At 37.0% G+C, this 22,808-nt stretch overlaps 4 protein-coding genes across 5 annotated transcripts in view; 2 read left to right on the top strand and 2 right to left on the bottom strand.

Moving 5' to 3' along the window:
- LOC127515234 (up-regulator of cell proliferation-like) overlaps positions 1-22,808 on the top strand; it is a 64,370-nt gene that overhangs the window by 12,345 nt on the left and 29,217 nt on the right. The gene's annotated exons all lie outside the window — the stretch shown is intronic.
- On the bottom strand, positions 93-8,090 carry mettl3 (methyltransferase like 3). Its single transcript, XM_051898675.1, has 11 exons — positions 7,845-8,090; positions 7,310-7,497; positions 6,613-7,068; positions 6,354-6,529; positions 4,257-4,470; positions 2,864-3,051; positions 2,468-2,506; positions 2,254-2,362; positions 1,359-1,424; positions 455-567; positions 93-344 (listed from the first exon to the last, which is right to left on the bottom strand). The coding sequence occupies exons 1-11, from the start codon at positions 7,945-7,947 to the stop codon at positions 233-235; spliced, it is 1,764 nt and encodes a 587-aa protein (XP_051754635.1). The 5' UTR covers positions 7,948-8,090; the 3' UTR covers positions 93-232.
- Positions 8,318-9,869, top strand: pop7 (POP7 homolog, ribonuclease P/MRP subunit). The gene is made up of 2 exons (XM_051898692.1): positions 8,318-8,454; positions 9,121-9,869. The coding sequence occupies exon 2, from the start codon at positions 9,141-9,143 to the stop codon at positions 9,585-9,587; it is 447 nt and encodes a 148-aa protein (XP_051754652.1). The 5' UTR covers positions 8,318-8,454; positions 9,121-9,140; the 3' UTR covers positions 9,588-9,869.
- Positions 11,292-21,606, bottom strand: epoa (erythropoietin a). Of its 2 annotated transcripts, none has more exons than XM_051898690.1 (5): positions 21,442-21,606; positions 14,927-15,057; positions 14,644-14,730; positions 14,325-14,489; positions 11,292-12,853 (listed from the first exon to the last, which is right to left on the bottom strand). In XM_051898690.1, the coding sequence occupies exons 1-5, from the start codon at positions 21,452-21,454 to the stop codon at positions 12,701-12,703; spliced, it is 549 nt and encodes a 182-aa protein (XP_051754650.1). In that variant the 5' UTR covers positions 21,455-21,606; the 3' UTR covers positions 11,292-12,700. The 2 variants fall into 2 exon arrangements, with proteins under 2 accessions (XP_051754650.1, XP_051754649.1); XM_051898689.1 differs by lacking the exon at positions 21,442-21,606 and adding an exon at positions 21,011-21,366.

Here is a 22,808-nt window from a genome sequence, read left to right as displayed (position 1 = left end):
ATATAGGGAAGAAAAGACTAATGACAACATCCATTTCATGCCCTCTTCAAATGATTATCTGTGAAATTCGTAATCAATCTGGAAACTAAACATGTGGTTCAGCATTTTTATTGAAAAAAGCAAAGTGGTACAAAAGTCTGTTCCTGAAGCCATCGTTTGAAACTATCTTTCAGTCTTGAATCCTGTGGCAGAGTTCATGCAGCAGCTGTACATTCTCTCACTAGCCCAGTCCTCACATGTTTTTAGGTTTGGAAATGACTCCGTCAGGGTAGCGCTTCTTAAAACGTGCCACTACCTCAGGGTCTAAAAGGTGAATACCATCCAACTGATTACCAAGAGTTATCCTGGAAAACAAAACAAGCAAGTTAATAAGGAAGACAACAGCACATCTGATTGCTGTAACATACTTGTAAGTGATTTGGAAATCAAGTAATCTCCCGAATGTCTGACTCACCAGTTAGGCTGCACATTGTGTGGTCTACCAAACAATTCAATCTTTCGTGTACCTGGTGACAAACGCTCAATCATTCCGTAGATCTCATCTGGTTTATGACTAGTGGAGCGGACCTTTTGTGTAAACAGATGACACAGATAATTTAGTGTACTGATCATCACTGACTTTAAAGTGCCCCTATTATGCTTTTTTGATTATTACCTTTTATACAGTGTAATAATATAGCTTTATGACAAAGTTATTGAAAGAAACGATTCTGAACTGCTGAAACGAGTCGTCAGCAATTCCCTTCTCACTTCCTGTTACATACACACGTAACTGTAACAAATTTGCATAATGCCAGCCCATGGTCTTTATTGGCTGCCCGTGAACAACGTCTACTGTGACCCTCAAACACTGTAGTTGTAGCTGAGGCCTGGAAGAGTTTGGTTCGTGTTGTGGACATGTCGAGAAGACGCTGTTTTCAGCACTGCCAAAGGAAATCCACTTTTTGATGCAGTTGAAAAAGATGAGGACTTGCACTGGAATTGATACGGAAAAACGACGCCATTGTTTCTGTGTATCAAGCGCTGAGGAAGATCCGGAGCTTAAATTCAGATATGGTAATGGCCGTTTGTTTCTGACACACACTATAAGCGATCAACCACAACAAACTGTGCCATCTGACCAATCAGAGCAGAGTAGGCTCTCAGAAAGGAGGGATTTAGAGAGACTGAATTTTCAAACTAACTGTGTTTAGACTCTTTGAGAAATAAGGTGATGTGCAATGTATATTATGAGAAAATTAAAGTGTTTTTTTTGTCCTTGGATGCATATAAATCTATTGTAGGAGACCTCCAAAACAAAATTAGGAACCTTTAAAATAGTCATAACTGCTTTATCAGTAATATTGGTTATGACTGACCTCAGCCACTATAACATCACAATCAAGACCTCTGTTAAAACCTTGTGGGTTTCCTTTTACTCCCACCTGAACAAACAAACAGAGAGAGAGAGAGAATATATGTCAAGGTTAATGTATATCCAACTTGTCATTATGATCACAAAAATAAACCTCGACAGGGAGATCAGGACTCTTTTACTGTGATAATGATAATGAAATTCTGATTTGTACGGAGCACCTAAAGGGACATGGCAATGGAAAAATCTTTTGAGTTGTGAGTTGCAAGTGAATGCAAAAATTTTGCAAGCAAGTGCAAAGTTTCTCAGGGAACACAACATTTTTTGTGACAGAATGCAAAAGCATTGAAATATATTTTTTCCTCCCATTTCACATTTTTTCCATCTCCATCACCATGTCCCTTTAGGGGCTCTGTAGTTTTGAGTTATTCCAAAAAGCAGTGTAATTATATCTGAAGCTGTCAGATTGACCACTCTAAATAAAAAATAAATAATTTTATTCTTATGCATTCTCCTTTCAAAAATTTGGGGTCAGTAAGATTTCTTTTAATAATTTTTATTCAGCAAAGATCCATTAAATTGATCAAAAGCGTCAACGACACTAACATTGCTACAAAACCACATCACAACTGTTTTCAGCATCGATAATAATCAGAAATGATTCCTGAGCAGCAAATCAGCATATTAGAATGATTTCTGAAAAATCACTGAAGACTGGAGTAATGATGCTGAAAACTCAGCTTTACCATCACAGGAATAAATATCATTTTAAAATATATTAAATAATTAAGAAAGTTATTTTAAATTGTAATAATATTTAACAATATTACTAACTACAGACCCCCAAAAATCTTTCTGACCTCAAACTTTTGAACTGTACTATACATTCTCACACATACCAAGCAATGCTCTTTGCCGTGATTCAGCCAATGTCCGGTCCTTCCAGTGCGAATGATTCTCTGAAGCTGGTTAGTCTTCACCCAGATAATCTCATCTACACGCTCATAGCTGATTGAGTCACAGAAAAAGAACAGATTAAAAGATTTTGTTTACTGATTTAGTTACATTTAGAGATCACCATCACTACATTTTTTCACGTGTAAAATCACCTACCCCCATAAGCTCAGACACTCTCTGCCCAGCTCCATAGCTCTGTGAAGACAGAAGATAAACTACTGTTGACCTGCATTTGGATCATTGCCAAGCATTACATCATCTCCTTTCAAACTGTTCAGGTCATTTATTCATGCATAACTCTTCTTATGGCATGCATATGATAATGGAAAATCTATTTAGACAGGTTTAATCAAGTGTGCAGAGTTAATAGTTGTTGAATACGCAACTTTGATATATACAACCCATCTATACTATGATCACTAATTTTATTAGAAACTTTTCATTCTGTATTTAGGTTTACATTTATCTGTGAAGTAAAAGTGACCCAAAATGATTTAATTACACAAAGGGTCTCAAGAAGCTTTGTGTGCAACGATCCCCCAGAGCCCCTACCTTCCTGTCACCCAGAGGAAGAGGAAACCGTCATCCTGAAGAATAGGAATGTTGAGTTTCCTCATCTCGTCGTCTGTTAGCGTTCCATATGGAAGCTCCATGTGAATATCCCACGGCGGGTCGGCCATCACCACCGCAAACTTCCCCAGGATGGACACATCCAGATAACGGATGTCACAGCAAATCCACTGAGATGGGATAAGGTCAGAGGGCATATATCTGTTATACACTACCTCTCAAATATTTGAGGTTGGTAAGTTTTTTTTTATTAATGCTTCTCAAAAAAGTATCGTCTGCTCACCAAGACTGCATTTATTTGATCCAAAAATACAGTAATATTGTGAATTATTATTACAATGGAAAATAATGTTTTTCTATTTGAATAAATTTTAAAATATAATTTATTTTTTCCTGTGATCAAAGCTGAATTTTCAGCATCATTACTCCAGTCTTCAGTGTCACATGATCCTTTAGAAATTATTATAATATGTTGATTTGCTGCTCAAGAAACATTTCTTATTATTATCAAGGTTAAAAACAGCTGTGCTGCTTAATGTTTTTTGTGTAAACAGTTTGTTAAACTGGGTAAACCATTTTTTTTTTTCAGGATTGGTTGTTAAACAGACCCCAAACCTTTAAACGCTAGTGAACTATGCTAGTGAACTACGCTAGTGAACTATGATTCAAAAGTTTTGGGTCAGTAAGATTTTTTTTTTTTTTTTAAAGAAATTAATATTTTTATTAAGCAATGATGTATTAGATTCATCTTGCTATTCATCAAAGAATCCTGAAGAAATGCATCACTGTTTTCACAAAAGTATTAAGCAGCTGTTGTTTTAATATTGTTAATAATCAGAAATGTTTCTTGAGCAGCAAATCAGCATATTAGAATGATTTCTGAAGGATCATGTGACACTGAAGACTGGAGTAATGATGCTGAAAATTCAGCTCTGCTCACATGAATAAATTACATTTTTAAAAAAAATATACAAATAGAAAACAGTTCTTTAAAATTGTAATAATATTTCACAATATTACTGTCTTCACTGTATTTTAATCAAATAAATGCAGCCTTGGTGAGCAGAAGAGACTTCTTTCAAAAACATTAAAAATTTTACTGACCACAAACTTTTGAAAAGTAGTGTATGTCTTAAAATAGAAATGCAGTTTTAATAGTTGAAATCAAAATTTAAATTATTTTTTGAATTTGTGGATAAATATGAGAACAGGAAATGTGCAACAGAAGAAGATTGGAAAGCAATTACAGATTAGAAACATCTAAGAGACTAAGCCTAATTTTGTATTATACTGGTCTTGGTGATTTTCAGTTTCAATCAATTTTATTATAGTTTGAAAGAAGCTGTGGAACAGGCTAATTTGTACGATACTGTACCTGTGAAGGAAACAACTTGCCAACGTTGCTGTCTCCCACAGTGGAGTGCAGTCCAAGCTCTGCGGCCCCTGCCTGTGGCCCCAAGGTGTCACCCTCTGCCTCAGGAGGACTGTCAATCTCATAGTGCACATATTTACAAGTGTCCATGTGGAAACAAGTATTCAGAAAGGAGCAGTCGCCCAGGCTCTCATCTGTGTGTTTGTTGATGATTCGCCTAGGAAAGTCACATTATAATGACCAGGGTTTTTACAGGTTTTATGAAGGTAAATTTAAAGGGATAGTTCACCCTAAAATTAAAATTAAGTCATTTACTCACCCTGGTTATGTTATAATGCTGTATGTTATTCTTTCTTTTTCGGACCACAAAAGGAGAAATTAAAAAAAAACAAAAAACAAAAACCTCCCGCTCACGCTTGTCCATATAATTGCAGTGAGTAGCGACCAGTGAATAGTGACCATATACGATAGGGTTTGGTGAAAAACAAACCGAAATTTAATGTACTATTTATAATGATGAAAATCCTGACCTTGGCCATTGGTCTTCTGTGCACGGCTAACTCATGAGACTCTATTAGTGCTGCAGTTCAAGCCTTCTCATCCAGAATAAGCACAAAAGTTGTGAGAAATCAAGATGAATAAAAACGCAACATGAAATACAACTCCTAGAAATACCAAAAAAGTATCTGTATACTTTCTTCACTGACTATGAATATGAATATATCCGCCGGACCGGAACTCCGGTTGTCTGATGACAGTCTGAATGACAGCTGACAGATATGAATGCGATAACTTCTTTTTGCGACAAACACAACAGATATATTCACCTCAAGAGAAGAAAGTAGATGATTGTATTTCATGTCGTGTTTTTTTATTAATCTTGATTTCTCAGAACTTGTGGGTTTTTTCTGTGTGAGACGGAGTGAACTGCTGTGCTAATAGAGTTTCACGAATGTGCACGTAATGCAGCCGTGCACAGAAGACCAACGGCCAAGGTCAGGATTTTCTTTAAATAATGCATTCAGTTTTGGTTTGTTTTTCACCGAACCCTATCATATACCCCAGAACACTTATGCAAAATATGATGCACAAGACCATTCTGTCATACTTCTGCATTTTTTTTAAGCTTGATGCTGGTCGCTATTCACTGATATTATATGGATGAGTGCGAGTTGGACATTTTTTTTTTATTCTCCTTTTGGGGTAGAAAAAGAAAGAGCAGCATAGTGCATTAGAACAACACCATGGTGAGTAAATGATGTCTTAATTTTCATTTTAGGTTGAACTAACCCTTTAAGACTTTTAAAGACCTTTTTAAGACCAAGTATAGAGATCTTAATTAAATAAATTGAGGGGAACACAATATGTCAATATGTTCTCTAAATGTAAATGTCTAAGGAGAAACACATTGAGTTGTATTAAAGACACTTCAGACTTTGAAAAATACAACATCCAACAGATATCCATTTTAAATTCATTTTACAAAAACAGTAGCTTGAACCACTCTGCTTCCAACCACCAGAATATGGAAATTATCACATTGCACAAAAGCGTGCAATATTTATGAATGACTTTCTGCTCTGATTTGAGACCTTTTTAAGGCCTTAAATTGTGTAAAGGTGAATTAAGACTTTTAAGAACATTTTAAGACCTGAAGAAACCCTGTCAACAAATGAAAAGTTACACATTCATGTAAAAAGGCTAAAACAAGTATTATATTCAGATGCTATTATTATATTTAATTAAAAAAAAAAATACATTTGATTATTATGATAAACTATTATTTCTAAACAATATATTTCTTATTAAATAAGTTATTTCTTATTATTTATTAAAACTATTATAATACTTTAATTTATATAAAATGTATTTAGTTATTATTTACATTTATGCATTTAGCAGACACTGTTATCCAAAGTGACTTACACAGGAGTGGAACAAAAGTAATTTGTCAAGGAGCCAACAATATTACTAATATACAATGTCAGGTTTATTAGACAACTAGCAAGCTAGAGAAGAGGAGAAATGCAGAGAAACAATAGAATGTGCGTGCGCATTGGTTATTTATTACTATTTAATAGTGTGCGAGTGTGAACTGACCTGAAGTGCAACTTGGTACAGGGCTGTGGTGTGTCCCCCGACTGCACACACTCTTCTTTAGTCCCGTGATCACAGAACTCCTGTACTTGAGCTCTGCCTCGCGAGCGAAACTTCTCCACAATCGACTGTTCCTTCGCTGAACTGGTGTTCAACAGCTCTAGGATCTCTTGGCTCACCTGATGCACAAACATGCATACATCAGACTCCACATACATGTAAACAGACAAAGCTTGACTGATTTGATACTTAAGTATTTTGCCTTTTTGCTTTGCTGTTCCTTAGTGGACTGCTGGCTCAGTAGACTCTCAATCTCCATATCCAGGTGAGATGCTTGCACCTTATTGCTCCGCCCTTTTTTCTCAGGCCCGCCCCCTCCAACCCCAGAGGATCCAGTTAGCTGCGAGTTTGAGGCAGGAGCCAGTGAGGCAGAAGATTTCTTGGGAGGGGAAGATGGAGCTTGAAGCAAAGGGGAGGAGCCTGGGGCTCTTTTTTGATGAATAATGTCATCTCCTTTTCTTTTAATGGCAGTTCTTTGTGGCTGGGCTGCGCTGCCAATCATAGCCCACAGTTTGGTGTGGTCGACAGAAGTGACAAGGGTGGAGGAGGAAGAGGATGAGGAGGTAGCGATGGATGGCTGCCGAACTTCAATTAACTCTTGAGCAGAAAATTTGAGGAGGAGACTTTGGATGCAGGCATGGGAAACTGCAGACTCAGACTGAGTAAATGAGGACAAGTGAGAAAGAAGCAAAGAAAAACACAGAAAAAAAAACAAAAACAGATATGAGTGATTCTGGAGTATTCACAATACAAAATGTGACTCAATTTATGTTTCTCATTATCCATATAATTCACAGTTTTGACAACTTTACTATTTTTCTAAAACGTAGAGAATAGTAATAGTGGGTGTGTCCAGATTTTCGACTGGTAGTGTACACAAGCACGTTCACGGCACTTACTGTGTTTAGCTGGTTGGTGATTGCTAAGGAATCAATTGGCAGAGAAAGACTCAGTTCAGACAGGTATCCCAGCAGTCTCTTCTCTAGTTCTGGGTCAGGAGGTTGCTCAGCATCCACTTGAGGAGGACTCTGGAGCGCCGGTCCGGGGCTGTCGCTCCTCACAGATCCACCCTCAACACCTCCAACCTCTGTTAAAAACAAGAACGAATTGTTAGGAAATGCACATACAGTAGGTGGCACCATATACTCAATAATTCACTATTGCAAAAATAATGGTTGAAACCTGGTTCTTGGCCATTTTCATTTTCAAAGATGCAATTAGTTTTTTCAGCATCACTTCTTCCAGAATCTTGTGTGTTCGCAATATTCAGCATTTAATGGCAAGTAAATAAAGCTGATTGTATCAACGACGTGGTTTGCAATAGTAGCTCATTACACGTCTGGGTAGTTATATTTAATTAACAAATTAATCAAATACTACTCAAGACACTATATTTTTTGCAGATCTCATAGCATGTAAAGTTACTCAACACACCAATGCCCAGTTGAGTTGTATCTTTTCTTCTCCTCTGCAGCCTCTCTCGCAGGGAATCCAGCTGCTTTTTGTGTGCCTGGATGTGACTCCATGTGTCCGACATTGCTTAAATAAAACTATATAAACAATGAATCAAAAGACCGTATAAATGAAACAGAGATTTCATTAAGTTTAGTTTACGTCTAGTAATCCAACGATGAGTGACACTAGTTATACATACTACGCCGATGAACTGGTTGAATTTCAAAATAAAAGACACTCACAGCACAATATTCCCCATTTTAGCAACACTTAGTTTCATACTGGCACGGAGACAAATATAACCTGTTTTATTAATCATTTTAATTTTAACAAGTTTATTTTGATTAATTTGTAATCATATAAATATATTTTTTATATAATTATATAAAAAACAAATATATAATTTTCATCTAAGAACAGGACAATTTGTATTATGTAATCAAATAGAGGCGGCTTTAAATATCAGTTCCTGTGAGAGGCGAGAGGTCTTCCGGTGCATGAGGAGAGAAGACAGACTTGCCAAAACGCATTTTAATTTATTTACCAGCAATTTAGCGTGCTGCCGAAAAACAACCACTTATAATTCAAGGTACTTTTCACGTTTAAAAACCAAAACGACTATATAAATTTATGTAGCATATCGATTAAGCGGTAATGCTTTGTTTATCTCTAGGGAACCGAAAAACTGGTACATTAAAAAAACACCATAAATGGTTCTCGAACGTGATTTTCCCCCTGCGGATATGAACGGAAAACCGTAGTAAAATGCAGTGTATCCTGCACTTCTATTTAGCAGTGCCGCAACGCTACAGCTCAAAATATAGAGCGACAAGTGTATAGAATCTATAGATATTCACAAACGAACGACTAATTTGATTCGGCTCTTTTTAGTGAGTCAGTAACATACAGCGTGACCAGTCGTGTCGGATTCCGGAACGAATGATTCATGCGAGTCGGTTCTTTTTAGAGAATCAAAATACTACAACGCTTACTGTGTTATTTAAAATTATGAATGAGTCGTTTTAGTGAAACGCACGAATTATTCGGAGCCTTATTTAGAACAGAATTCGAAATAGCATTTTTTCCTAATTGTTTCTTCTATAGATATGCAATGCATAAGTATTGTGTGAATAAATTCGATTGCTTTCTGCAATACCAGTTTGCACACAAATGTCATATGTATGCTGTGTGTCACTCTTGTGTAGAAATCATCATTTAAATGCTGATTAACGGATGTCTGGTTCTGTTTGTTAAGCTCTTTCCCTGTGATTTGACATGGCCGAGCCACACAGCCCAGTGTCCGCTTCTGTACCCCACAATCCGATGGTGCTGCCCACCCCTGTGAGCTCTACTCTTGAAATGGACCCGATGGAGTACACCCTCCGCAAGCGTCTTCCCCGCAAACTGCCAAAGCGACGGAACGACGTCTATGTCAATATGAAAACAGACTTCAAGGCCCAGCTGGCGAGATGTCAGAAACTTCTGGACGCTCATAGGGAAATCTGCATCCACGGTCTGGGACTGGCTATCAACCGGGCCATTAACATTGCCCTACAGCTTCAGACGTCCAGCCAGGGTGCGCTGCAGCTGGCGGCCAACACATCCACCGTAGAGCTCATCGACGACCTGGAGCCCGAGGATCCAGATGAAGCTGGAGAGCCACTTACACGTACCCGTAATAACTCGGCCATCCACATCAAGGTGTTTTATCCCAACCCGTAGAGCCAGTATCCGTATCAACACAATAAATGTGAACTTCAAAGACTTCATAAACATTCATGTTAAGTTGTGCAAGTTTTGGTCTGGTTCAGACTAAAGCTAAAACTCCCAAGCCTTGCATTGAGTTTGCTTATGAAATTTATTCCTGTGGTGAACCAAGAAGTAAAAAGGAAATGTGCCATATCATTTTTCCATTTTCAGAAACGGTAGTTTTTTTGTGTGTGTATGTGTATATACTAAAAATCATGCAGCATTTGTGCTGGCAAGTAAAAAGACATTATTGGACCTTCCTGCCTTTTTTTCCTCTTCCTGTATTTACACCTATATCAAAGATGCAGTCAAGTGCTCCTTTCTGCAAAAAAAATGATCTCTATAAAAAAAAATATATTTCAGTCTGGATTCAGGCCCCATTATAGCACAGAAACTGCGCTTGTTAAAATTACAAAATACTTATTTCTTAGCCTCTGATCAAGGCTGCATCTCAATATTAGTTTTACTTAATCTTAGTGCATACTCTTAGATCGATTACAAAATTACACTGGTATTCAGGGACAGGCATTAGGGTCATTTAGATCGTACCTCTCTGACTGTTTCTATTTTATTTAAACAGAATTATCCAAGTTAACATCAATAAATTATGGAGTGCCGCAAGGGTCTGTTTTAGGCCCTCTGCCATTTGCAATATACATGCTGCCTCTTGGTAACATTATAAGAAAACATGGAATTAGTTTCCACTGTAATGATGATGATACTCCACTATATATTTCATCATGACCACATGAAATCTCTAAATTGTCCAAGTTGACGGATGAACAATACAAATTTTCTCCTATTAAATTTGGATAAGACTGAGGTATTACTTATTGGACCAATAACCTGTACACAGAATCTTAAGAATACAATTTCAACCTTCTTCCACCTCAGAAAGATCATTAAGCTACGAAACATGTTATCTGTTTCCGATTAAGAAAAGTTCATGCATTCTTGACCTCTAGACTGGATAACTGTAATGCATTACTAGGTTGTTGTCCTGCATCCTCAATAAACCAGGTCAGGTTCTTACCATGTCAAGAAAATATGATATAACCCCAATTTTATCATCTTTACACTGGTTACCTATTAAGTTCCATACCGTAAGTATTGCTACTGACCTATAAGGCCCTAAATGGTTCAGCTCCTGTGTATTAACCTTCTATTGCCCTGCAATCCTTCACGCTCTTTAAGGTCACAAAACTCTGGACTCTTGGTAGTACCTACGATATCTAAGTCCACTGAAGGAGGGACCGTGTTTTTGCATTTGGCTCCTAAACTCTGGAATAGCCTTCCTGATAATGTTTGAGGCTCAGACACACTCTCCCATATTAAATCTAAATTAAAGACGCATCTCTTTAGCCAAGCATTCACATAATGCACCTCATAATCTTGTACTCCAGTTATATCAGATGATATGTACATGATTATCTTTTGCTTGAGATGCCCATGCCTTGAGATGCATTTTTCTATAAAGCTGCTTTGAAATGATATGTATTGCGAAAAGTGCTATACAAATAATTGTGAATTGAATTGAATACAAGGATGCCTGACAGCTGTTGGCTGATCAGTAATAGACTAGATAGTAAACTGGATCAAAGTGTTTGTCTAGCCATTCTTGACCAGAATTTAAAAGAGCAGAAATTTTGGTGGCAATGCAAAAGGAATGACACAAACTGGTGTTCAAACATATTTAGTGGTTTGACTAAATTTCTTCAGAGGAAACAACATGACAAAAATGCAATCCTTATAATCCAGTTATGGCTTAGGCATAATGTATGCCTATATAATTCACTCTATCATAGCTATATAAAAAAAAGTACTTGCTTTCACATCAGATTGTTTGAAAATTCACCTTGGAATCTCATGTATTTACAGAATGGTGAGCAGTGTATTGGAACATTCTCAGCAGAGATGCTTCATAAGACAAACAGAAAAACTTCCTCTTTCCTTGTTTTTACAGTTCTATTTTTTTTTATTTTCTATTTTTTAGCTAAGAATAATACTTTGTATTTGAATACCAAATAACATTGTGATGAAAGAACCACGCAACAGCAAAATAACAGGAAAAAACATCTACAAACATACTTTGTTGCACCCAGACAGTGACTGACTGAGAGATGTAAAAAACAGGCTATTTATGAAAACACACAAACAAGTTATACAGAAAAAGAGAAACAAAATGTCAACCTTACAATCATTTCCCAAAGGAAAGTATGCCGCGTTGAGCGTGAAGTGGAAGTAAGCCAGGATGTTCGTCATTCACTAATCAATATTTTTCCTGGCACCGGCGTTATCTGTACAAGAACGCGCTCATCGGCGTAATTCAGACATGAGCGAACACAGAGCCTCATCAGCTCTCACGAAAGCTTCCAATTCCCCCGACACAAGCAGCAATCTAGTCCTTCCTGTTCACCCCAACTGACCCGTAAGAATTCAGCATTACAACCTTCCTCCCCTGACACTTAAAACATCCCTGCAGCATTCTCAAAAGTCACACACATTCATTTACACATAACTTACAATGAAATGAATATAAAACCTACAGTGCATAATTAATATTGATAAATAGTTTTCTCTATCAACAGTTCAACGTTTGGAGGTGCTTGAGGCCACGGTGAATGGAGGAAGAGAGGTCTTCACTTGAATAGCTTCAGAGAAGAACTTGCAACAGCCAGTGATTCCAGCTCTAGGAAATATATAATCTATATAAATAATGACAATTTCATAAGCAATACAAAACACTTTTAAAAAGTCTCGGATAAACCTTCCCAGTCGAGCTGGGCAAGTGCTATCAGTCATATGGGGAAAGAGGAGTGATTTCTTGCAGTTTTATGATTCCTTCTTTTATGATTTTGCCGGGTGACGCAGGTGGGTTTGCAAATGCTCAACACACAGAAAGTAGACAGCCATAGGGGGTGCTTAGCATTCTGGGGGATGTTTTCTTTTCCCTTTGTCTGTAAATCTTTCAAAGTGCTACAACTCCCAGTCATTCAAACTTCAGCGACATATCCTTTGTAATAGTCCATATCCTGCCTCCTGACATGAGGAGCTCCAATTAGTTTGACTCTTGCCCCGATTGTCTATCAGCTGACACCTTGATGGCAGACAGGTGCATTGGCGAGCAGAAGACGCACTTTTCCCCGCAGGAAGTTGATGTGGACCTGAAACAGCTCTGAGACTGAGGATACTTTCTGTGTCTCCTTGTCTTCTCCACCACTGGTTGAAGGTACATATTCCTGAGAGACAAAGAGAAATTAGTTAAAGCGTAAATAAGCGTATGCAGTGTAACTCAAATCAGGGTTATTATTGTTAGCTAAAACTATTAAAACATTTCTGTTAATTGAAATAAAATTAATTATAGGCATATGCAAAATAAAGGGCTGGGCCTGATTGAGTTAGTTAATAGTGTGTTGAAGTTTGCGGTTATGGTAAGGGGCGGGACATTTCCCAAACATGCTCAAAGCGGTTGACCAATCACAACACACTGGTCCGGCCGACCAATCAGAGCACACTGAGCTTTTCAGAAGGAGGGGCTTCATTGAGACCAGAACTAAACAGAGCATTACTGACAGACTGGAAAAAGAGGTGCTGCAACAATATCAAATTTGTGAAAAATAATGTGTTTTCTAGCCTATTCTAGTAGATCAAAAAAACTAAATCGGGACTTTGTAAAAGGGCATAATAGGTCCTCTTTAAATTGAAGCACTAATATGATTAACTGGAAATAAATAAAAACTAAAACTAAAATAAAAATAACCGCAATATTTAAAAAAAAAACAAAAACAAATAAAATGACAAAAGCACATAACGAAATGACTAAAAATGAAACTACAATTAAACTTTACTTTAACTACAAACTACAATTATTAATAAAACTAATAAAATTAAAATAAAAACTAAATAACACTGACTCAAATATTCTTTGTAAGTGTTACATTTTAGACACAAATCAGTAGAAAAACACAAAAGGATATTTTTTCGTTAAGTTTATGGACATTTCCTTTAACCCTAAAACACAGCACAATACAATGAGTAATTAAAAATGTGCAAAAAACCCCTGTGAAAAATTAATACGGAAAATTCCTTCATGTAAATAGTACATAGGACCCTATTTTTACAAACATTTTAAAGTGTGGTCCCATAGTCGCTGCTTGTTTTTTTGTAACACTATGACACAATCAGAGTGACGAACATGCTCTCTTCCTGAAGCTGACATAAGTTTGTAGTACACTGCACTTGATTAGCATAACATCCATTTTCCTGTTCCCGTAGCCTAAGTAGTAGAGCATGACGCTAGCAATGCCAAGGTCATGGGGTTTGATTCCCAGGGCACAGACAAACTGATGAAATGTAGATGTAAAGTATGCATATTGAATCAAATGTACATCTTAAATGCACTGTACAGTATGTTGCTTTGAAAAAAAAAGCATCTGCCAATTGCAAATTCACTTCTGAATGTATTACCTTAACTGTTACGTTAAACAATGTAATTTCCACATTCCAAAACGTACACAACCATTTAAATGTTTGGAGTCAGTAACATTTTTGTTTTGTTGTTTGGAAAGAAATTAAGACTTTTATTCAGCAAGGACACAGTAATTTGATCAATAGTTGCAAAAGATTTCTGTGACCAAATCAGTGTTCAATTTGATCGAATAAATGCAGCTTTGGAGAGCAGAAGAGACTCAAGAGGCCTGTGTAACTCACCGGTATGCTGAGACTTCGCAGCACTTGTCTGATGCTGACAATGTTTCTAATACTGGCATCTACGTGGGACTGTATCACGTCAGTCTGATTAAATGCCTGTAATGAGCTGATGGCCTCGTTCAGCACGTGTAAGCCTGACTGGACCTCCTGAGCTTGCTCCTCTATCTGAAGTGACATACAGAAGAGATTCATAAAGGAATATTAAAACTAAATGTAGAGTGTTAAACATGTTATTTATTAAGTTACGGTACTGATTTTGGAAATGACTATATTATATTGCAATCTTCACAATAGGAACATGTAGCTTCATGTAACTTACATTCATCGCATCCCAGACATCAAAATCAACTCTGGTCAGAGGAACAGTGAAGTTTGTTGCAATGCTGCAATCATCCTTACAAGCTCTCTGCGATAACAAGAACATTCACACGATGAGAATTCTTAGCTTGACATTGTGTCCGCAAAGATGTTTGCCTGATGCATGCGTAAGATTAAAATTGCACAGATGGAACGCAAGAAAGCGTCCCATGTGAACACCTTGGAATTCCAATGAAATGTGTTTATTAGATCACAGCTTTAGCCATCATGTGCATGTCTCTCACCATAGCAGCTTCTGCATCCCATGCCTCCTTAATGTAATGGTCGAGGACACGCAGGTCGCAGATGGGGCGTAATGGGGAGGACAGGCCTGGACGGGTCCACTCCAGCACCATCAGCAGTAAGGCAAAGAGTCCTGATACACACAGAACAGATGAAGATCAGTTCAAAACTAATTCAAACTTTAGATGAGATTAAAAAACAAACAGCACTTTTACACTTATCCTATCTAGCAAGAGACTATAGCAGTCAAGTCGGGACAAACATATTCCAGGGGTGTGTTTCCCAAAAGCATCGTTAGCCACATATGGTTGCAAGTTCCGTTGTTACCAACACAGTTGAATGATTTGGCATTTCCCAAAACCATAGTTCCAACGAACAGTTTTGCAAACATATGTGGTTGGAAATACAGATCTGGAGCTGTGGTTAGAAGCATAGTTTCTTGTTAAAATTGGAACAGATCATACTCTTGGGCGCAATAAGAAAGCTAACTTTCGCCTACATTCTATATCTTTCATCCCATTTAAATATATACACATTTTAATTGATATATTTCAGTGTTTTAACAATCAGCGTTGTTTTTGAGGAGTGCACATATGACGTTGAGGGAACCAGCGATGAAATCAAACATCAAATAATGCAAAATGACAAGGAACAAAAACAGTGAAGTAGTCCTTAGCACGTTACAACAACATTTCAGAAAAACTGTATGGGAGTAAAGTGTACAGCAAATACTGTACTTTTGTTTAAAAATAAAGAGTTTTCTGTTCTTTATGTAAATACAAAAAGGCAGGAAGTGTAATTAATTGTGAAAAAAAAAACAGTAACAATATTTAAGGATTAATAAATACAAAAAAATGCTTTGAATTATAATTATTGAACAAATACTGGTTTTATTTTTAATTTAGTTTAATTATGGTTTAAATGTAATTACAAATAGATTTAATGGTAACACTTTATTTTACAGTGCCGTAGTTACACGTTACTACATGTACTTACTATAGTAATAAGAGTAAATTATGCATAACTACAAGTAACTAACCCTAAACCAAACCAAACCCTAACTGTAACTCTATAGTAAGTAGTTAATTAATTAGTTATAAGTAGTTAATTAATAGTACTCAGTACTTATTTGAGTAATTACAACGTAACTATGGCACTGTAAAATAAAGTATAACCGATTTAATTTACTTTAATTAAAGTTTAAATATGGTTTAAATTTAATTACATATAGATTCTATTTAATATCAATTTGAGATTATCAAATAAATATATGTAATTAAATTTAATTACGTAATGGGTGTGCATTCTTGCTATACACAATTCATAACACCAATTAGTTTATTGTATACCTCCATTGCTGTGTAAATATGGTGCTATTTATGGTTTGTAATTTACTGACATTTACTGCATTACATTTTTGTAATCAAAGCAACTAACAACTGAGGAAAAACACAAACGTAAACAAGAATACTATCATGCCAATATTCCTGTGTAATTTGTCCACTGCGTCTGTGTTAAATGTCTTCACCTGTGTTAAATGTCTCCTGTGGAGGTTATATTGCTCCATTGCTGTGCTAGATATAAAAATGGCAATAAACCTGACTTGGTTTTGTCTTAATAACGCTAAAGCAAACATGCTATAAGCGCATAATACCAAGACTTGCCACAAGGTGGAGCGCCACTACATTTTACAGGAACACACCTCTAAATTATTGAATTGAGGTGTTTCAATCAGACCCATTGCCACAGGTGTATGAAATCAAGCACCTAGCCATGCAGTCTGCATTTACAAACATTTGTGAATAAAATGAGAGCTCAGTGAATTCAAGCATGGTACTGTGATAGGATGCCACCTTTGCAATAAGTCAATTTGTGAAATTTCATCCCTGCTAGATATTCCACGTTCAAACAGTTGTATTATTGGAAAGCTGAAGCGTGTAACAACAGTAGCAACTTATGCTGCCTTCACGTGCTCTCGCAATTATAGTAAATATGAGTTTCCTAGGTAGAAAATTGTACATGAACGCCCTCTCATGTCAAAACCTGAATGCAATAAGCTCGTAATCATGACTTCAGAAGTGGAAATTATCAATTTCCTTATGGCATGTGAAGGCAGCATTAGTCACAAAGCAGGTTCACCGAGTGCTGAGGTGCATGGTGTGTAAAAATCGCCAATGCTCTGCTGATTCCATAGCTGAAGAGTTTCAAACTTCCACTGGCATTAATATCAGCACAAAAATGGTGTGGCGGGAGCTTCATGGAATGGGTTTCCATGGCCGAGTAGCTCCACATCACCAAGTACAATGCCAAGCATCAGATGAAGTGGTGTAAAGCATGCCGCCACTGGACAATGGAGCAGTGGAAACGTGTTCGGTGGAGTGACGAATCTTGCTTCTCTGTTTGGCAGTCTGATGAGTGAGTCTGGGTTTGGCGGATACCAGGAGAATGTTACCTGCCTGCATTGTGCCAACTGTAAAGATTGGTGGACGAGGGATAAAGAGGAGTTTGGCTACGTCCCTTACTTCCAGTGAAGGAAAACTTAATGCTTCATCATACCAAGACATTTTAGACAATGCTATGCTTCCAACCTTTTGGGAACGGTCTGGGGAAGGCCCTTTTCTATTCCGGCATGACTGTGCCCCAGTGCACAAAGCAAGGTCCATAAAGACATGATTGAATGAGTTTGGTGTGAAAGAACATGACCTCAACCCTATCGAACTTCTTTGGGATGAACTGGAACAAAGTTTATGAGTCAGGCCTTCTCATTCAACATCAGTGCCTCACAACTGCTACTAGATGAGCACAGAAACACTCCAAAATCTTGTGAAAAGCCTTCCCAGAAGAGTGGAAGCTGTTATAGCTGCAAAGGGGGACCATCTCCATATTAATGTCAATGTATTTAGAATGTGATGACATTACAGTCCCTTTTGGTGTAATGGTCAGGTGTTCCAATACTTTTGTCCATATATAAAGTACTTCTGCTCATCTGGCTCCTGAACTAGACATTTTCTAGGCAATGGATGAACACAGAAAACTGGACTCAACCACCCCAACTGTAGATTCCAGCATTCGTTCATACGGCCCTCCATTTCCATTTGACTTATACTCCAAGACTTCCAGATCTAATATGAAGTGCCACTCTTTTCTTTAGTCCTCTACAATGAACACCTTTAAGAAGTCATAATAAGATTTTTTAATGACGTGCATGCAGTGAATAGCCATCCGTTTTTATTCCCTGTAAATAAATAAATCACTGTAAAAAATATTTATTGGCTTGTTTGCCCAAGTTAAGACAGCCAAGAGACCAGTAACCAACATTATGACCTGGAAAAGAGATCAGGATTTAAGCATCTGAAAAAAAAAAGAATAAAAATTAATTAAGAAAAAGAAAACACCCACACAATGCTTGATTCTTCTGTCTACCTGGAATAAAGAGACAGATTACACAGAAAGAGTGTTTGTGTATGTCTAGTCTGCAACTTTTAATCCTCTATCACATGCGTCTCAGACTGCGTGAAACCTAACGTCTGAGTCAAAGCAAAAATAAAAATGATAAAAATACATATTTGCAGTTGCAACAAATTGTAATTCTAATCTTTTCCTATTGTTTCCTCTCTTTATTCTGCTGAGCTAAAGCCATGAGGTTCGACATTGCTTGTGTACTTTTAGGGCAGATAAGCACTAAGTGAATAAGTATTCATCCTATAGCTAGACATGTGATTGAACAGCATTTGTTTATTACTGGAACATTTTGAATGCACTCTTTCAGCTTTAGCAGGCTATGACGCAATAAGACTCTGATTAAAGCAGATGTACCCTCTGGAGATGCTCTGATCTTGAGCACATGAAGCCCTCCAGGTTGGGACAAAATTTAGAGCAGAATGTCAATGATCAGAATTTTCTTTAGACTTTGAGACAAGAAGAGCGGATGTGAGTTTCTCTGTTGGCCTCAGCTTGACAAATCACTTTACTGCTGATCTTGGCAGAGAATGGTGTCTTGTCACAGAGGCAACAGAGGTTCTGTTGACACTATGACCTATCGAAAAACCAAGAACTGCTACAGAAACACACAGAGTCTGTCTGGATGCTACAGAATGCACGTCCACCATGTAATCAGCTAATCCCTAACAGCTTTTCCTAGAACTAGGCCTATATTTCGTCTGACCAAGTCTCCAGATTTTTTCAGTCACATAATTTAATTAAATGTAGCCACTTCTGTGGCCTCCCACACCTAAACATGTGAATATTATCTCTGTAAACAGTGCTTTATTTCTTTTAGGGAGCCACCATCTCCATCTCTCATTCAGTTATAGTGACCCCGCTACAATGAGGTCACTTAGAGACCACCATGCAAGGATTCTGTTGCATGCCCCCATATACACATTTGTTTTAGTCACACTATAAAAGTTTTTTTGTGTTTTTGAAAGAAGTCTCGTGTTCAACAAGGTATTTATTTGATCAAAAAAAAAAAATAGTAAAACCATAATATTGCATTACAATTTAAAATAACTGTTTTTTATCGTAATATATTTTAAAACGTAATTTATTCATGTGATGGAAAAGCTACATTTTCAGCATCATTACTCCAGTCTTCAGTGTCACATGATCCTCAATCATTTTAATATGCTTTTTTTCTTTCTTTACAATGTAAAAGTTTTTACTGTCACTTTTGAGCAATTTAATGCATTCTAAATCTTACTGACCCCAAAGTTTTGAACGGACAATTATCGATATAGATAATTATCAAAAAGAGTGAAATCAATATACTAGAGAATTATAGTCACTTCAAGAGAAGGAATGAAGGAAGTTTATCATTCTTGACTTACAACAATTAAGCTATGACTTGTTTATTTGACCTTCGATTCAAACAGTCAGAGTCAATATAGGATGATTTTAAGAGAATCAATCTCAAAGTCACTCAGTGGAGAATGAGTTAACTCTCCATATCCTTGCACAAACACATTCACTTGATCATATATACACCTGACTGAATGGCTAAGGGATAGCAACAGGAAGAGGGCAAGAGACTATCCCATGGCTTACTCTCCAGCAGAGGGAACAGCCAACAACACTGAGTGCTAAGGATTTGAAGTTAGGATCTTAGCCAATGTTAAAGGTAACAGGGAAAGTGCCAACACCGAATGCCAACTAGAGTCTATTTTTTGCCTTGCAAGAGAGAGCACTGTCAAAGTGGCAAGTTTTACCCTTGGTAAAAGCAAAGACCTTGACCTAAGAATATCAGCTAGATTTTTTTATCATATACATTGACTGTGTGAACACAAATCCACTACATCATTAAAAGAATAATATTTCATTAAAGTGGACTTCGGCTATGGAAATTCATTGATGTTTTAGCACACAAAAGAGCTAACAGAAAAGTACAATTCAATGGTTCTTACAATAAAATAACTTTTTTATTTTTTGTGCATTGTGATAATTCTTCTTGCGAAGCCATTTGTGAACATACCTAAGCTTTTTTTCTGCAAAGTCACTCATTTTCAGAAGAGAATTTGCTAGTCTATTGTAAGCTTTTGATGATGCAGCAATTTTACACCGAGTGAGTCAGCTCTCATTGTAATGTAAAGCTCATGCTTATAAAGATGCCAGGTCATGCATGGGAAATTCCAACACAAATTGATTACAAGTAAGAAATAGCCTACTGCGAGCTTAAAATAATCTCCGTTAACTTCCTTAATGAATAATAGGCTGTATTTCTTTGTCTTCCAATTAAAATGTGATTTCATTGATCACTATTGGGGAATCAGAGCTTTTGAATTAATTTTCTTATTTTTGATTTCGAAAAGAACGGTATTATAATTCCAGTGATGATTTGCTACACCATCCTCACTGCACTTTCATTTACATGCTTACCTTCGTAGTTTCAAAGTAATACTAATGCAAGTAAAAAAGATTTGTAGCAGATTATATTTTGTCGTGTGTATGGATAAACAGTATGGATAAACGTATTGCTGTTCATTGCATTCAATATGAATTTAACGCGACAAAACAACAATTTTCCACTTGTTGCTAAGCCCACATGTTTAGACAGTAACAATCAATTTTAGAATTAAGCGTAAGGATCTTACCTGAACCGTGAAACATTCGCAAAGCAACTTGGCATTTTTCAAACACATGATTAAAAACGACAAATATCGCGCAAAGACAGCTCAACTAGTGGCACAAAAGACATGAATAGACTGGAGCACAGACGCATCCAGCCATACGCGCTGCTTCCAAGCACTCTGTGAGACGCACACGCGATCAAATACAATGACACCGTCTCTTCCCAAGAGGCACGTACTCAGATTAGTTAGGCTCTGCATCACCCTATTGGCAAGCTTTCTATGAATGTAAATTCCCCCTCACTTCACGAAAGCGACACCGCGATTAAGCAGAAAAGATGGAACGCTCTCATTAATGTCCAGTAAGAGGTGGAGAATGGACCTGTCGTCCATGAGACAGCTAAAAAATGTAGAAGCAGGTGGGAAAAAAGGCTGAGGTCGTTTAATTTACTCACTGGTTATCTGCATCTCAGAATCTAGTCCTCACAGGATCCTCACCGTTTTGTCCATAGCTCCGTCTATAGCCCATTAATTGCAACCAAAGCTTTTTAAGGTTTTGTCAGCACTCATCGGTTCCGTAATGCTAAGCTATTTATTTATTTTCAATCCATGACTTTGAAAATAAAAATTAAATATAGTCTCGTGATAGTTATCAGATCAACTTCCTGTTTTGGAAGGGATTAGTCTTTCATTGTTGCTCACATAATAAACGTTTTAAAGTAGTCTACAAAAGTAAATAGTGCACTAAACAGGGCTTCCTGTCAATGTAATTTCTACAATGATCTTTTAACTGCATTTTCCACTTGGAATACTTCCAGGTAAGGTGAAATAAAACAACACTCACAATTATGTATCCCTTTCTGCTTTTTAGTTGGTACTTTTGTCCAGGGTCCAGGGAGGCAGTTCTTCATTTTCACTTAGCAGATCTTCAAATTTATAAGAAGTAGGTCCTGTCTACATATATGGTGTTTAAATAAAGATATAGATAATAGGTTGTATGCTAGTGGTAACCTTGTAAATTTCAAGCCAATAAGGTGGAGAGTCAAACAAACGACTTAAACTTTTACAACTTTTGCAACTATCCAAGATAATCAGGGGGACTATTTTCACAGATATTAAAAAGTCAAAAATTGAAAGAAAAAAAAAAAAAAGTTATAAATTAAAGTTCACCTAATCTTGTCAATCACAAGGATACATATAGGCCTATTAGCAGTCACTTACCTCACTCGTGGGACAATTCTTCCAGCATCCCTCCACCACATCAACTCCAAACTTAAATTCATATTAATCAAGTACCAGGAGAATTTATACACCCCCCTCCATCACTCTCCAGGATTAGGCTTTGAGAACACATGTATCAATAATATCTGTGTGCTGATCAAGCCAATCTAATTTGCAGACCAAATTTGAACTTCTGTAAGCTGTTTCAGATGCCATTTGGAGTGCTGCCCACAAGGCTATTGGCTTTGACGGCAATAAATATTAAACTTCAAATGTGTTTAGTATTTGGCACAGAATAGAGTAATCCAGGAAGATATGAGTCTATCCAGGAAAGCATACACTGGGAATACAAAGAGTGTACAGAGTTCAAAGCTCCTGATTTTATCCTCAGGGATCAATAAAGTTTATCTATATATCTCTAAAAAGGGCATTCAAAAAAGAATCTCTGTGTATTTTGTCTAAGCCTCAAAGGTTACTTATGTGGCTTTTTGCTAGATTACTTGCAGCCAAAAAATAGGCTAAGTTATGTAAAGTTATGAAAGTTCCCTTTTAGTGCCTCAATAGTTTAATTGTTTACTTTTATCTTGCATGCTCTTTCAAC

Source organism: Ctenopharyngodon idella, chromosome 7 (genome assembly GCF_019924925.1).
Source record: "Ctenopharyngodon idella isolate HZGC_01 chromosome 7, HZGC01, whole genome shotgun sequence".
Classification (NCBI taxonomy): domain Eukaryota; kingdom Metazoa; phylum Chordata; class Actinopteri; order Cypriniformes; family Xenocyprididae; genus Ctenopharyngodon; species Ctenopharyngodon idella.
The sequence above is the reverse complement of the archived record's forward strand: the minus strand, read 5'-3'. Positions and strand labels throughout refer to the sequence as shown.

Excerpts from the sequence above, each read along its gene's own strand:
- mettl3 (XM_051898675.1), bottom strand. The coding sequence starts at position 7,947 with ATGTCGGACACATGGAGTCACATCCAGGCACACAAAAAGCAGCTGGAT. Across the intron at positions 7,069-7,309 it reads TCACCAACCAGCTAAACACA|TCTGAGTCTGCAGTTTCCCA; the intron begins GTAAGTGCCGTG and ends TCATTTACTCAG. Across the intron at positions 2,507-2,863 it reads TTCCTCTGGGTGACAGGAAG|AGCTATGGAGCTGGGCAGAG; the intron begins GTAGGGGCTCTG and ends CTGTCTTCACAG.
- epoa (XM_051898689.1), bottom strand. Across the intron at positions 14,731-14,926 it reads GGGATGCAGAAGCTGCTATG|AGAGCTTGTAAGGATGATTG; the intron begins GTGAGAGACATG and ends TTGTTATCGCAG. Across the intron at positions 14,490-14,643 it reads ATGTCTGGGATGCGATGAAT|ATAGAGGAGCAAGCTCAGGA; the intron begins GTAAGTTACATG and ends ATGTCACTTCAG.
- pop7 (XM_051898692.1), top strand. The coding sequence starts at position 9,141 with ATGGCCGAGCCACACAGCCCAGTGTCCGCTTCTGTACCCCACAATCCG.